Here is a 13787-nt window from a genome sequence, read left to right on the forward strand (position 1 = left end):
CCCCGACATCGACATCGTCGAAGAAGACCCTGTGCGCTGTGCCGCAACACCAGGAGAGCTCCCGCCCGAAGCTTCTGCGCCGCCCGGCGATCCCGCTGCCCGCCGGCGAGCCCTTTCTCCGGCGCCTCCTTCCTTCCTCTGCTCCAACTCGCCGCGCCTCTCCTCTCCCTTGACCTGCCTCTCTCTCTCTCTCTCTCACACCTCCTTCTCCTTCTCTTCACAAGAAACCGTGCCAGCTGCCGTCGATTCCTTCGCCTCCGGTTTCTTTCCCGACAAGCTCGGGCCAGATCCGACGCCCAGGGCAGGAGAGATGTGGGCGGTGGGGCGACCGGCTGCCTGGTGTGAGCGGAGGTGGCGCCTGGCTTCGAACGCCCCGTCCAATCTGCACCATGAGAGAGATACGAGAGAATAGAGTCATGGGCTGGGCGTTACTTGAGAAATGGAGGGAAGGTGGAGACGTGTGTTGGACCCACATGGACATGTGTTGCACAGCGAAGGCGACGGATGCGAAGTCTCTTTTCAGCCGGTTGATGCTGAGTGTTTTCCTTTTTCTATGCATATTTTAAAATAATCAAATGTCTCGGTGTCGGTGTGTGCTGTTTTTTTGGCAAGAAATCTAGTGTGTTGCTGATCATTTGGGAGTCGGAGCTGCATCATGGACCTGCCGTTGAATGTCCTGTTCTATTTTGGTACTGGGCACTGCATCAGGTTAGGGTCAGCAGAGGAGTAGCTGAATTGGGGAGTGGAGTAGCTCAGAGTAACTTGACAATGGCGGCTGCCACCTGTTCTGCTCTGCTCTCCCGCCAAATCCCCTTCACCCAAACACACAAACCCAACCACCACACTCAGGATACACACTGACAGCACTCACTATGTGCCTATATGCATCTCTCTCGCACGGCGCTCTACGGGAAGGAAGAAGAGACATGTCCTGTCTGACCGAGCAGCAGCAATGGCGTCCCACTTCCCCTCGCTCGCCGGCCTCCTCGCCCACCCCCCGCTGCTCCTCTATGCCATCACGTGGTCCGCCGTCGCCGCCATGTCCGTGGCCGTGGCGGCTCTCGCGCCCGAGCTCGCCTACGTCTGGGGCATCGCGCCGGGGGCGCCGCTCACCAAGGCGTGCCCCGATGGCAACTTCGCGGGCGGCAGCATCGGGCTGCCGTGGGACGCCGTCTGCGTGCCCGCTGGCCTCTTCGGCCGGACCGTGCCCGACGTGGTCGTCCTGCTTGTTTTCGCCGTCGTGGTTGTCGCCGGCGCCACCGCCTTCACCGCCGCCGTCGGCGTGTGGGGGGACGATGACAACGACATCGAGATCACTAAGGTAGGACAGGTGTAGTAGACTATGATGCTAGCACTCGAGATGTACTTGTAGGAGATATGCCCTAGAGGCAATAATAAATGTTATTGAATATCTCTCTGTTCATAATTAGGTTTATGTTCCATGCTATAACTACTATGGTTCTCGAGTCTACAATAACCACGAGGCTCGGAGGAAGACTCATATGGACGTGTGGAATAATAAACGGTAAAATGAATTCCTAGTCAAGCCTCTATGACTGGCTCAAGTATTGCATGATGATCCTGTTTTCCTGATCATGGGCATGACTATGCCGGCAATTTTGAGGGCACAATTGTTGGTAGAACACTTGTGTTGAATCGACCTGAATTGATGTTATGCTATGAGATACATTCGTCATGAGTTAATGGTTTATAACACAGAGATGGTTAACGTTTGCATGATTCCTTAGACCATGAGAGTATCGAGTTTCTTCATGCTTGCTTCATGAACTTTGGGGTTTGTTAAACATCATCCGTAAATGGGTGGCTATTACGGCGGCTTACGGGTTCATGGAAAAGTTTGTCAAGTAACTTGATAGCTCAAGATTGGGATTTGCTCCTCCGACGATGGAGAGATATCTCTAGGCCCTCTCGGTGTTACGGTATCCATCATTGGCCAGACATTTTGTGATTTGATCACGGGGATGCCGGAACACGGGAACGAGAAAAGAGAACAATACCGGTAACGAGGTAACTGGCATAGTGGACAAGTTGTTGATCCACGGGGATGCCAACATGTCTCACCTCGGGTATTTGTAACATATCGTGAAGCAACAGGAATAGCACACGACAACTGGAGGTTCACTCGAATATTCATTCGTGTGGGTATAGGGGTCAATATGGGTGTCCACGGCTTCGATGTTGATCATTGATCGGAAGGGGTTCCGGGTCATGTCTATACTTCACCGAACCTATAGGGTCACACACTTAAGGGTCATCTATCTGCTGAATACTAGACAGGGAGTCTGAGAGAAAAAGACCAGAAAAGTTTCGGACACCGGAAAAGTTTCGGACAGCAGAAAAGTTCCGTAGAGAGGTTACCGGATGAGTTCCGGTGATACTGAAAAGTAGTTTCAGAGGATACCATAAAGTCATATTGGTTTTGGGACATGCCTGATAATTCTTGGAGGGTGCCAGAATCATTCTGGAAACTTTCTGGAATTTTCCGGAATGAAAACCGGAAATGTTCCGGAGCTGCCGAAACCGCTTCAGATGCTTTTCACAGATGAAAATCACTAAAGCGGAATTCTTCCGGCTCGCGTTGAAAATTATTTTGGTGCGTACTGGAAATGTTTTAAGCCCACATGAATATTTTCAGTTCGATCAGACGCTGAAAAATGTCGTCATGAATAGTGAAAGCGCTTTTTGGATATTTTTGGAACAGCACCTTTTTGGATGTTTCCAAAAAGGCTTCTAGAAGGGATTGGGGGCAAGGCACCTCATGGGGGGACCCCCTAGTGTTGGCCGGCCATGGGTGGTGGAGCTCCTTGGAGCTCCACATGGCACCCCATTTTGCACTTAACACCCTCATGGATGAAATATTGGATGGGAGTTTTTGTAAAATTATGGAGGCACACTACCCCTTGGTTTTCCTATAAATAGGAGGTGAATGGGCTGCCATCTCTCCATCCTTGGATCTCACATACACATGCTATGCTTTGCTAGCTCTCTCTCTCCCTCCCACGAAAAGAGTTTTTCGTAGAGCCGAAAGGCTGTCTGGGTTCCGGCAGGAACTAGTTCTGGACGGCGAAGCCCTGCCGGATAGCTGACACCGTATGTGTGCAACTTTGTAGAGAGATCGTAGTTTCGGTCTTAATTCGTGAGTGCTTCCCGAAGGGCTGTCCGAGTGACTGTCCGAGTTTCGAGGGTCCTCCCGAAGGGCGGTCCGAGTGACTGCCCGAGTTTCGATGGTCCTCCTGAAGGGCTGTCCGTGACACCGTCCAGGGGACTGTCCGACCGTCTCCCGGAGGGCTGTCCGAGGGGCGGATAAGGGTACACATCCTCGCGGTTGGGAGGTTGTAAATCCTAGCTGCGGGGATCTGCACCGCCGATCGTCATCGACTCTACTTCCGCTGCGCTACGAGTCGGTAACGAATATGATCAAACCTTGTATGCAGTCTCCATAGTGGTCCTGGGCTGGTGCGTAGGTCGGAAATTTTTTGTTTTCTGCTGCGTTACCCTACAGTGGCATCAAGAGCCGTGCTATGCATAGATGCAGGTTGCGATCTAGAATACATGGAGATGTATGGGTGTTGCACAATATAATTAGGTAGTAGATGAGTTCTATTACTGAAAATTATTTGTGCGGGTTGCAGATGAAGCCTGTTACCCGATGTTCTTGTTGCTTCCCCTGAATATGCATAGTCCTGATCTTGACGGCATGGTGGAATCTCACAAAGTTCTGGCAATCCGCGATCCTTTCATGCTGCTCCTGAGTATGCTGATTGACAGATCAAAGAAGTGCTAATAGTTCTTTGGGTTCCACCATAGTTAAAGAAAGATGGATGTTTCGCAAATGAAAGGGCAATGCAGACGTGATCTGCACGGGGGTCACGCATATGACGAAGTTTAGTATGGGGCTCAAGATTTTATTATCTCGTGTTTCATACACCCTGGACAGTTAATCTAGCAACTTGAATTATCATGCTTGATGATGAACGTTGGTAGCTTCGGTTTATTTCGAAACCTTAGAAGCCACGTAAAACAAGTTTTTGCATGAACCGGTTAGAGGCGTCTAACTTGGTTTTGCAGGATGGTTTGCATGTGCATGTGATGTGGTATAGCAGTGCTCATATTAATTTGATTATGTATGAGATGACTATATGATGTAATATTAACATGACCTGCGTGTCATGATTCGGCATGATGGCTGGAGCCATATGATTGCACTTTAATGACCTGCGTGTCAACCTTATGTAATGCACTTATTTTATTAGCTATAGAGATAGCAATATTATCTGGTGCATCGACAATGTGGTGGCAATCTTCGCGAAGGTGAAAACCGACGCGAATGCCGGAGACGAAGAAATGAAAGACTTCTCCGTCAGAAAGGGCTATACCATATCATGCTATTATGAATTGCCTGAGATGTTTATCCCTTATGATGCACCCTTTTTTATTGCGCGGTAGTCTCTTTTATTAGGGTGATCTCTCACTTAAAATATCAAGTTTTTAGTGTTCTCCCAAGTGTAGCACCGTCACGGCACCTATCTCTTCGGGGTATCACAGGATCTCCCTGGGTACGAACGATTAGAGAAGTGTGAGGCGGTTGAGTTGAGACCTCGCAGCGAGATCACTTGGTTGTCTTGACGTTCTGGAAGGATCTCCCTGAGCTCGGAACACACGCATCGAAAGATGAACAAGAATTACATAGAGATGTGATCGGCAAGTTTGCCTACCGATTGAAGTTCGCGCCATCAGTGTTCATCTCGTTCAATGGTGTTGAATGACAATGCGGGTCTTGAATCACTCATAATCAATTTTGAGATATATTGATTTGAGTGGGAGCGCACTGTTGAAATAACATGTTTAATTCTCAATGCAATTACTTTTGAACACTGTCTAAGTGTGATTTGCATAAAAGTTGTAGAATAATGGCTCGCGTTTCCACCTTCCCTATTATAATTGAATAGCTGTTAAATATCTGGTTAACACTTTACGGTTGGTAACGTAATATGAGGATTGTCCGCAAAGAGTGCCGAGAAGGACTTTGTCCTATCGCATACTTTCGGTATTCTTCCGCTAATGCTATGGATCATGTGACTCTCGTCCTTCGATCCAAAAGCTAGAATTCCGTTCCAGTCAAGTGCAATATGTTTGCTTCCATGAGACCCGAACTTCGAAAGTTTGGATAGTTATGTGATATTCATGGAATCTGAAAATCATTTTCAGAGACAGACAAAAGCTAAAAGATATGTGATATCCAAAGCAATGTTTGTTTTGCAAACTGTTAGTAAAAGTGTTTACTGGGCATTTGACTGATAAGAGAGGGATCCAGAAGAACGCCTGTCATATGATGAGAGGTGAATAAAACAACAACAACTTAAAGAGAAAGGAAGTATCCGAAGGGTGTTAGTGAAACTTTCACGCCTAGGAAGTCTGGGGCTAAACGCCACTCTTAAGTTGGGTGCTTCTTCTGGAAGTAGGAGAAATACTGAAAGTTAATCTGTTAGAAGTATAAATGCAAATAGAAAAAAGACTGGAATATCCAGCTCATGTATGAATGTCATACAAGTTTTTGATGTATGGAAGGCTGGTCAAAGATATAGTTCTTGGGAATTATGGTTAAACATGTTAATCACTAATTGTTGGGTATTGTGAGTTAATCACAAAGATACCCGCTCGATTGCATTCTGTTGCAACTCGATGTAAGAACTACTATGGCCTGAAAGACTAGCCAGGAATGAGGTTTAGATACACGCAGGGAACATAGTAAATGTTACTATACCTTCCATCGGTGTATTTCCTATGTATTTATTTTCATAATTCATTTAGAGTTTCACTCTAGCCCTTTGCATAAAGTATCTTGCAAGAAGGTTATTCATAAGAGAACTTTTAATGTTCCGTGTTATGAATAACATAAGGGCCATACTTTCATTATAAATGAGATGCATGTTATGAATATTGATAATAATACATTACCTCTGGGTTTACTTTCATAATTCATTTTAGAGTTTCATACACTCTAGCCCATTGCACAATATTTGTTGCAAAAGGAGTTGTTCATAAAAACAACATTGTTGTTCAGTATTATGAATAACATGAAGGGCCATGCTTCCATCCTAGATGGGATGTATGTTATGAATATTGATGGAAATATGATACATCCATAACACTGACGCTAAATGTCGCAAGACTAAAAGAATACCACACAAGTGTGGCACTACATTTGGTCACATTGGAGAAACCCGCGTGGAAAATTCCATTATGATGGATTTTGAAGTCATTTGATTTTGAATCATCTGACACTTGCAACTTTCATCTGAAAAGTGAAGTGACTGAAATACCGTTCACAGGCCATAAGGAAAAAGCAAAGAACATATTGGTGATCATACATTATGATGTGTGTAGTCCAATAAATGTTGTTGCAAATAGTGGATTTATCTATCTTCAGAAATGACTCAAGTAGATATATGGATATTTACTTATTGAGACGTAAGTCTGGATCTTTTGAATTCATTCATAAGATTTTCAAAAATGAAGTAGAAGTTATTGTAACAAGAAAATTATGTTTCTACAATTCGATTGCGGAAAGGAATATTTGAGTTACAAGTTTAGCGAATGTCTGATGAGTTGTGAAAAGAGTTTCATAACTTACACCTCCCGGAACGCCACTGCAAGTGGAAAGTCCGTAAAGATGTACGAACCATTTATGACATGGTAAGATCAAAGATGACATAAATAAATTTGCCATTATCCCTTTTAAAAGAGTGATGCTTTAGAGACTGCGGCTTTTACACTGAAAAGAGCTCCATCAGGTCTGTTGAAATGACGTCATGGTATGGTACGCCCAACCATGTTATATCTTTTCTTAACATTTGGAATATGGGGCTTGTGTAAAAGGTTACAAACCTATTCCAAATCAGACAAGTGCTACTTTGTAGGTTATCCCAAGTCATTGGGTATTCCCCCACCACTATACCGAGGCAAACGATTTTGCCACAAAACGGTATGCTTTTAAAGAGAATAGTTCTTACAAAAGGTGAGTGGGAGGACAATGCAACTCGACGAGATAACCAGTATCTTCGTCATCAGGTCAAAGGAAAGGAACCTTGGAAGTGATTCCGGAGTTTCCTACTGCGACTGATACGGAAGTCTCTACAATAAAATGTATGAACTTCGGTCGAACTTGCAGCTGAACCACGTAGGCAAGGCTCGTGCAAACCTTTCAGGTGCGCAAACAAGATATTGTTGTTGGACAACAGTATACCTATGATACACAAGGAAGCGGTGATGGGCCCTGACTCCGGAATTGGCTAAATGCCAATACAATCTGAGATAGTTTCCATATAAATGTTTCAAGATTAAAACCTTGATACACCTTTCGGAAGACTTAGAGTCTAACGAATATTTATGAAACTATAAACTGATGTGGATAAAATGTTTTACCATAAAGCTCGACTTGTTGAAATAACAAGTTCAAGGAGTTGACTACGATGAGGTTGTTTCACCATAGCGATGCTTAAAGTCGGTTCGGGTTGAACTAGCAATTAATACATATTTCAATCATGAGATATGAAACATGGATGACGAAAGTATTTCCATCTGATGGAAATGTAACCAAGGACTTCCATGTGTTACAGTCCAAGGTATTTTGTCAGTCCAGAGGATGCTAGTAAGTATGCAAACTTCAGAGTTCCAACAATGGACATAAGAGAGCATAAAGGAGTTGGATTCTTCGTGTTTTGATGAAATGGTCAAAGGGGTTTGACTTCATCAATGGGTAACGAAGATGCTTGCGATTCAAGAAAGTAAGTGAGAGCATAATAATATTTCTAAAACATTGTGTACTTGACACATTGTTAATTGGAAATGTATTTCTTGACATGAATTAGGACTTCATTTGAAAATAGTTTTTCGATGAAGTACTTAGGCTAAATAGCCTCAATATTAGGCATGATGATCTATGGAGATAGATTTACCTAACGGGGCTAAGCAATGAATACATATTGACAAGGTGCTAAAACAATTTAGCACTAAAACCGCCAAGGCGTGATTCTTGCCGAAGTCACATGGAAAGAGTTTTGCAAGACTCAGTGTCCCAAAACACTGATGAGCAAAATACATGATGGTGATTCCACACACTCTTCTGTTTGGATTAATCATGTATTCCATGGTATGTAAAACAACCATATATGTCCAATACTCCAAAGTTGTTGCGAGTATAGATACCAAAGTGATCAAAGTACTGATCATAGGACAACATGAGATACTAGAGCAGTACTGATGACATGTTTTCTCGCAATCAGAGATTATGAAGTGCTCGTTGTAAGTAATTACATCGATACAATCTTCATCAATGCTCCATGCGATTTTCGATTTAAGTTAAGGGTTTTGTGTAATACACAACATGGTGGCACAGTAGTTGGAAAATGTTCCATACAAGATACTGTGGCGAATTCTGTAACAAAGGCTAAGTATGTTGACGCTTTAGAATCGACAAAGAAGTTGTTGAATCATATAGTTCATTCATGAACTTAGTATGGTTCCAAGATGGCTTTGGTCTATGGGACACTATTGCAGATAGTTGCTCCATAGCTCACTCTGAGGAATCATGTTTTGACCAATGATTCACACATATGCAAAGCCAAGTCCACACAAAATATGAATTTTGTGAAAGCGTGAAAACGCGAGGATATGCAAAGTTACACACGGAGCTGAAGTTGTCAGATCCGTTGGACATCAGGCTATACCACAAGCGAAGCATATTTTACACCAGTATGCCATAGGTGTAAATTGCATTAGCATTGACTAGATTATTGACTCTAGTGCAAGTGGGAGTCTGTAGGAGATATGCCCTAGAGGCAATAAAAATGTTATTGATTATCTCCCTGTTCATAATTAGGTTTATGTTCCGTGCTATAACTACTATGGTTCTCGAGTCTACAATAACCACGAGGCTCGGAGGAAGACTCATATGCATGTGTGGAATAATAAACGGTAAAATGAATTCCTAGTCAAGCCTCTATTACTAGCTCAAGTATTGCATGATGATCCTGTTTTCCTGATCATGGGCATGACTATGCCGGCAATTTTGAGGGCACAATTGTTGGTGGAACACTTGTGTTGAATCGACCCGAATTGATGTTATGCTATGAGATACATTCGTCATGAGTTAATGGTTTATAACACAGAGATGGTTAATGTTTGCATGATTCCTTAGACCATGAGAGTATCGAGTTTCTTCATGCTTGCTTCATGAACTTTGGGGTTTGTTAAACGTCATCCGTAAATGGGTGGCTATTACGGCGGCTTACGGGTTCATGGAAAAGTATATCAAGTAACTTGATAGCTCAAGATTGGGATTTGCTCCTCCGACGATGGAAAGATATCTCTAGGCCCTCTCGGTGTTACAGTATCCATCATCGTCTGGCCAGACATTTTGTGATTTGATCACGGGGATGCCGGAACACGGGAACGAGAAAAGAGAACAATACCGGTAACGAGGTAACTGGCATAGTGGACAAGTTGTTGATCCACGGGGATGCCAACATGTCTCACCTCAGGTATTTGTAACATATCGTGAAGCAACAGGAATAGCACACGACAACTGGAGGTTCACTCGAATATTCATTCGTGTGGGTATAGGGGTCAATATGGGTGTCCACGGCTCCGATGTTGATCATTGATCGGAAGGGGTTCCGGGTCATGTCTATACTTCACCGAACCTATAGGGTCACACACTTAAGGGTCATCTATCTGCTGAATACTAGACAGGGAGTCTGAGAGAAAAAGACCAGAAAAGTTTCGAACACCGGAAAAGTTTCGGACAACAGAAAAGTTCCGTAGAGAGGTTACCGGATGAGTTCCGGTGATACTGAAAAGTAGTTTCAGAGGATACCATAAAGTCAAATTGGTTTTGGGACATGCCTGATAATTCTTGGAGGGTGCCAGAATCATTCTGGAAACTTTCTGGAATTTTCCGGAATGAAAACCGGAAATGTTCCGGAGCTGCCGAAACCGCTTCAGATGCTTTTCACAGATGAAAAGCACTAAAGCGGAATTCTTCCGGCTCGCGTTGAAAATTATTTTGGTGCGTACTGGAAATGTTTTAAGCCCACATGAATATTTTCAGTTCGATCAGACGCTGAAAAATGTCGTCATGAATAGTGAAAGCGCTTTTTGGATATTTTTGGAACAACACCTTTTTGGATGTTTCCAAAAAGGCTTCTAGAAGGGATTGGGGGCAAGGCACCTCATGGGGGGGACCCCCTAGTGTTGGCCGGCCATGGGTGGTGGAGCTCCTTGGAGCTCCACATGGCACCCCATTTTGCACTTAACACCCTCATGGATGAAATATTGGATGGGAGTTTTTGTAAAATTGTGGAGGCACACTACCCCTTGGTTTTCCTATAAATAGGAGGTGAATGGGCTGCCATCTCTCCATCCTTGGATCTCACATACACATGCTATGCTTTGCTAGCTCTCTCTCTCCCTCCCACGAAAAGAGTTTTTCGTAGAGCCGAAAGGCTGTCTGGGTTCCGGCAGGAACTAGTTCTGGACGGCGAAGCCCTGCCGGATAGCTGACACCGTATGTGTGCAACTTTGTAGAGAGATCGTAGTTTCGGTCTTAATTCGTGAGTGCCTCCCGAAGGGCTGTCCGAGTGACTGTCCGAGTTTCGAGGGTCCTCCCGAAGGGCTGTCCGAGTGACTGCCCGAGTTTCGATGGTCCTCCTGAAGGGCTGTCCGTGACACCGTCCAGGGGACTGTCCGACCGCCTCCCGGAGGGCTGTCCGAGGGGCGGATAAGGGTACACATCCTCGCGGTTGGAAGGTTGTAAATCCTAGCTGCGGGGATCTGCACCGCCGATCGTCATCGACTCTACTTCCGCTGCGCTACGAGTCGGTAACGAATATGATCAAACCTTGTATGCAGTCTCCATAGTGGTCCTGGGCTGGTGCGTAGGTCGGAAATTTTTTGTTTTCTACTGCGTTACCCTACAGTACTGTCCAGTTTCTGAAATTTGTCAGCGGCAACAAAGCAGAGACATGTCTTTCTGAACCTTCGGGCAACTGTCACTATATACGTATGTGACACTGAAGAAGTTTCAGTCAAAAAAAATCTCTGAAAGCATGATGATTATGGAGCTTCAATCATGCTCGGTCGAGCTAACCAAGGATGCATATGAGGGGCTGTACGTGGCTGGGTTCTTTACTTGCTACTCTTTTTAGTTGGCTGTACGTGCCTTTGAGATTTCTGATTGTGCTGCTTCACCTTGACTAGTAATGAATCAGCCGCTGGAAATTACAAATCTTCACTCGTGGTTTACAGAAATTCCATCTTTTTTCGCGCATCAAACATACTAGTAGTACGTATAGTATCTTTTTTTTTTACTCGACAACAAAATGATACAAAGATCACTTGGATTATACTATGTGTACACAAAATATATTTGGTGCTATCTGTAGCGGACATGACCACATGGTAATTCAAAGAAGAAATATGCCGGCATCCGCTTCCGGTGGCCGGCCATGAAGCAAGAGAACTGGATCATAGCAGGTCTACAACGTCGTCCCCATGACCGACAGTGAACCCGCCGCCTGATGCTTCAGCCGAAGGGGAGGGGTCCCTACGCTGCATGGACCATGGTTGGGTTTTGGGTAAGGGAACGCGGTGGCCGGCGAGAGGGCAAGACACCGGCTGTGTACGCCGGTGGTGGCCTTCATGGACCCAAGCAGCGGCGGCCTCCCGTGTTCTACTTTTCCTCGATGTTGGCGGTGGACGCGGACACGCTGTCTGCCGACTCGTCGATCTGCGCCGTCACGCAGCCTGCTTCATTCTCTGCTTGCGCGCGTCAACGACGGATGGCGCGGTCGTGGGAACTGGAGGTGCAGTACGACGTGGCGTCGTCGATGGTAGTGCCGACGCCCGTGCCGTCCTGCTCCCCGTCATGCCGGCCTGGAGCAACCCGCCACTCCTCCGCGAGCTGGCTTGGAGCGGCGAGTTGCTGAACCACGCGCTGGGTTGGGGAGACACATTGCTCCATCAGGGTAGGCATGGGAGGTGAAGCAGCGAGCTTCCTCGCTCGTATCCGGCGGGCCCCCCAGCCGGCTTTTATGCCGGAGAACTGTTGTTCCTGCTCATAGGATGCCATCGAAGGGTGGAGAAGGAGGAGATTGAGAGCGGACTTGGTGCTGTGATTCTTGCCCGGCCAATGGCCTCGTTTAAATAGAGGGCGGACGGGAGGAGCTTGCCTGGCGTTGCATTTAATGCCAGCCGCTCGTGAACGGACGTATGGCCGGGGTAGGTTCGTCGGCTTCCACGCGGGTTTAATGGTGGCGCTTGTCTGCAGGCAGGAGGTGTGTTCTGCCGGGCGTGCAGCGGGCGGTGTCCTCGCCCGGCGCGACGCTTCAATGACGGAGGCAGTGAGAGGCCGCGTCCGCCCTGAGCCGCCTGCAATGTGGAGCGGAGCGCTCTACAGCGCCATGAATGAGGGCAGCTGGCGATGGGCTGAATTTCAGCCCCCTCCTCACGCCTTCCACCACTATATAAGGAGGTGGAGAGGAGCTCTCCATCCTGACTCCAACTCTCACACACATGGCATGCATGATCTGCCTTTCTTCTCTCCCTCCCACGAAATAGTTTCGTAGAGCTGAAAAGCTGTCTGGGTTCCGGTGGGAACTAGTTCTGGACGGTGAGGCCCTGCCGGATAGACGACACCGTATGTGTGCAACTCTGTAGAGAGATCGTAGTTTCGGTCTTAGTTTGTGAGTGCCTCCCGAAGGGCTGTCCGAGTTTCGAAGGTCCTCCCGAAGGGCTGTCCGCGACACCGTCCGGGGGACTGTCCGACCGCCTCCCGGAGGGCTGTCCGTGGGGCGAATGAGGGTATACATCCTCGCGGTTGGGAGGTTGTAAATCCTAGCTGCGGGGATCTGCACCGCCGATCGTCATCGACTCTACTTCCGCTGCGCTACGAGTCGGTAACGAAAATGATCAAACCTTGTATGCAGTCTCCATAGTGGTCCTGGGCTGGTGCGTAGGTCGGAAATTTTTGTTTTCTGCTGCGTTACCCTACACGAACTGGGCCTCAAACAAGATGCATTGCATGTGAGGGGATTGATCATATCTCTAGCCCATAGCCTAGTTGCACCTACACCAATCAGGGATGTGAACTTGTGATCCTTCCTTTCTTTACCCTAAAAAAATACTTTTCTTTCTTTTTTTTACTCCATTTCCCCTTTGTAATTATCTTCTGCTTACACAGTTTTAAATATTAGGAAAAAGAAAAATGAAAAAAGATTTCCAGAAGAACGAATATAGAACGACCATTAACTACTGCCTGAGATTGGCGATACTCTTAGTTAACTAATTAAGCATCAATAGTTAATATTCTCTTATCAGGTGCTCGCTGCAACCAAGAAGTAACTTTGGCAAATAAGAAGTATGATGTTAACACCTAAAGTAGTCAAACATATAAAAATATGATACATGATGGGAAATATTTTGCTTCCATCATGTTTGCTTGGCTATGTAAAATGGCAACCAGTGATTAATACCATCTATCTGTGTAAAATGACGAACAATGATTAATACAAATGCAAGGCCTCCATGATCAATCTGTGCTCACAAGATGGCCGAATCATTTCACTATTTTACAAGCAGTATATTGGTGAAGAGAAGTTGCCGAGCAGAAAACATACATTCATGGGTAAGGATTCATTCAACTCAAATCTCTTGGTTCACTGATTAATACCAAAATAAAGTGAATGTTTACAGTAGACTCCGACAAC

General features: G+C 45.8%; 1 protein-coding gene across 1 annotated transcript; it reads left to right on the plus strand.

Annotated features, from left to right (window-relative positions):
- The first annotated feature begins 935 nt into the window (after positions 1-935).
- LOC109770236 (uncharacterized) lies at positions 936-1814 on the plus strand. The gene has a single exon (XM_020328946.3). It carries the CDS (start codon positions 953-955, stop codon positions 1334-1336), a length of 384 nt encoding a protein of 127 aa, XP_020184535.1. The 5' UTR covers positions 936-952; the 3' UTR covers positions 1337-1814.
- The last annotated feature ends 11973 nt before the right edge of the window (positions 1815-13787 follow it).

The sequence above is a fragment of the Aegilops tauschii genome, chromosome 7 (assembly GCF_002575655.3).
Source record: "Aegilops tauschii subsp. strangulata cultivar AL8/78 chromosome 7, Aet v6.0, whole genome shotgun sequence".
Taxonomy (NCBI): Eukaryota; Viridiplantae; Streptophyta; class Magnoliopsida; order Poales; family Poaceae; genus Aegilops; species Aegilops tauschii.

Coding starts and splice junctions, on each gene's coding strand:
- LOC109770236 (XM_020328946.3), top strand. CDS start 953: ATGGCGTCCCACTTCCCCTCGCTCGCCGGCCTCCTCGCCCACCCCCCG.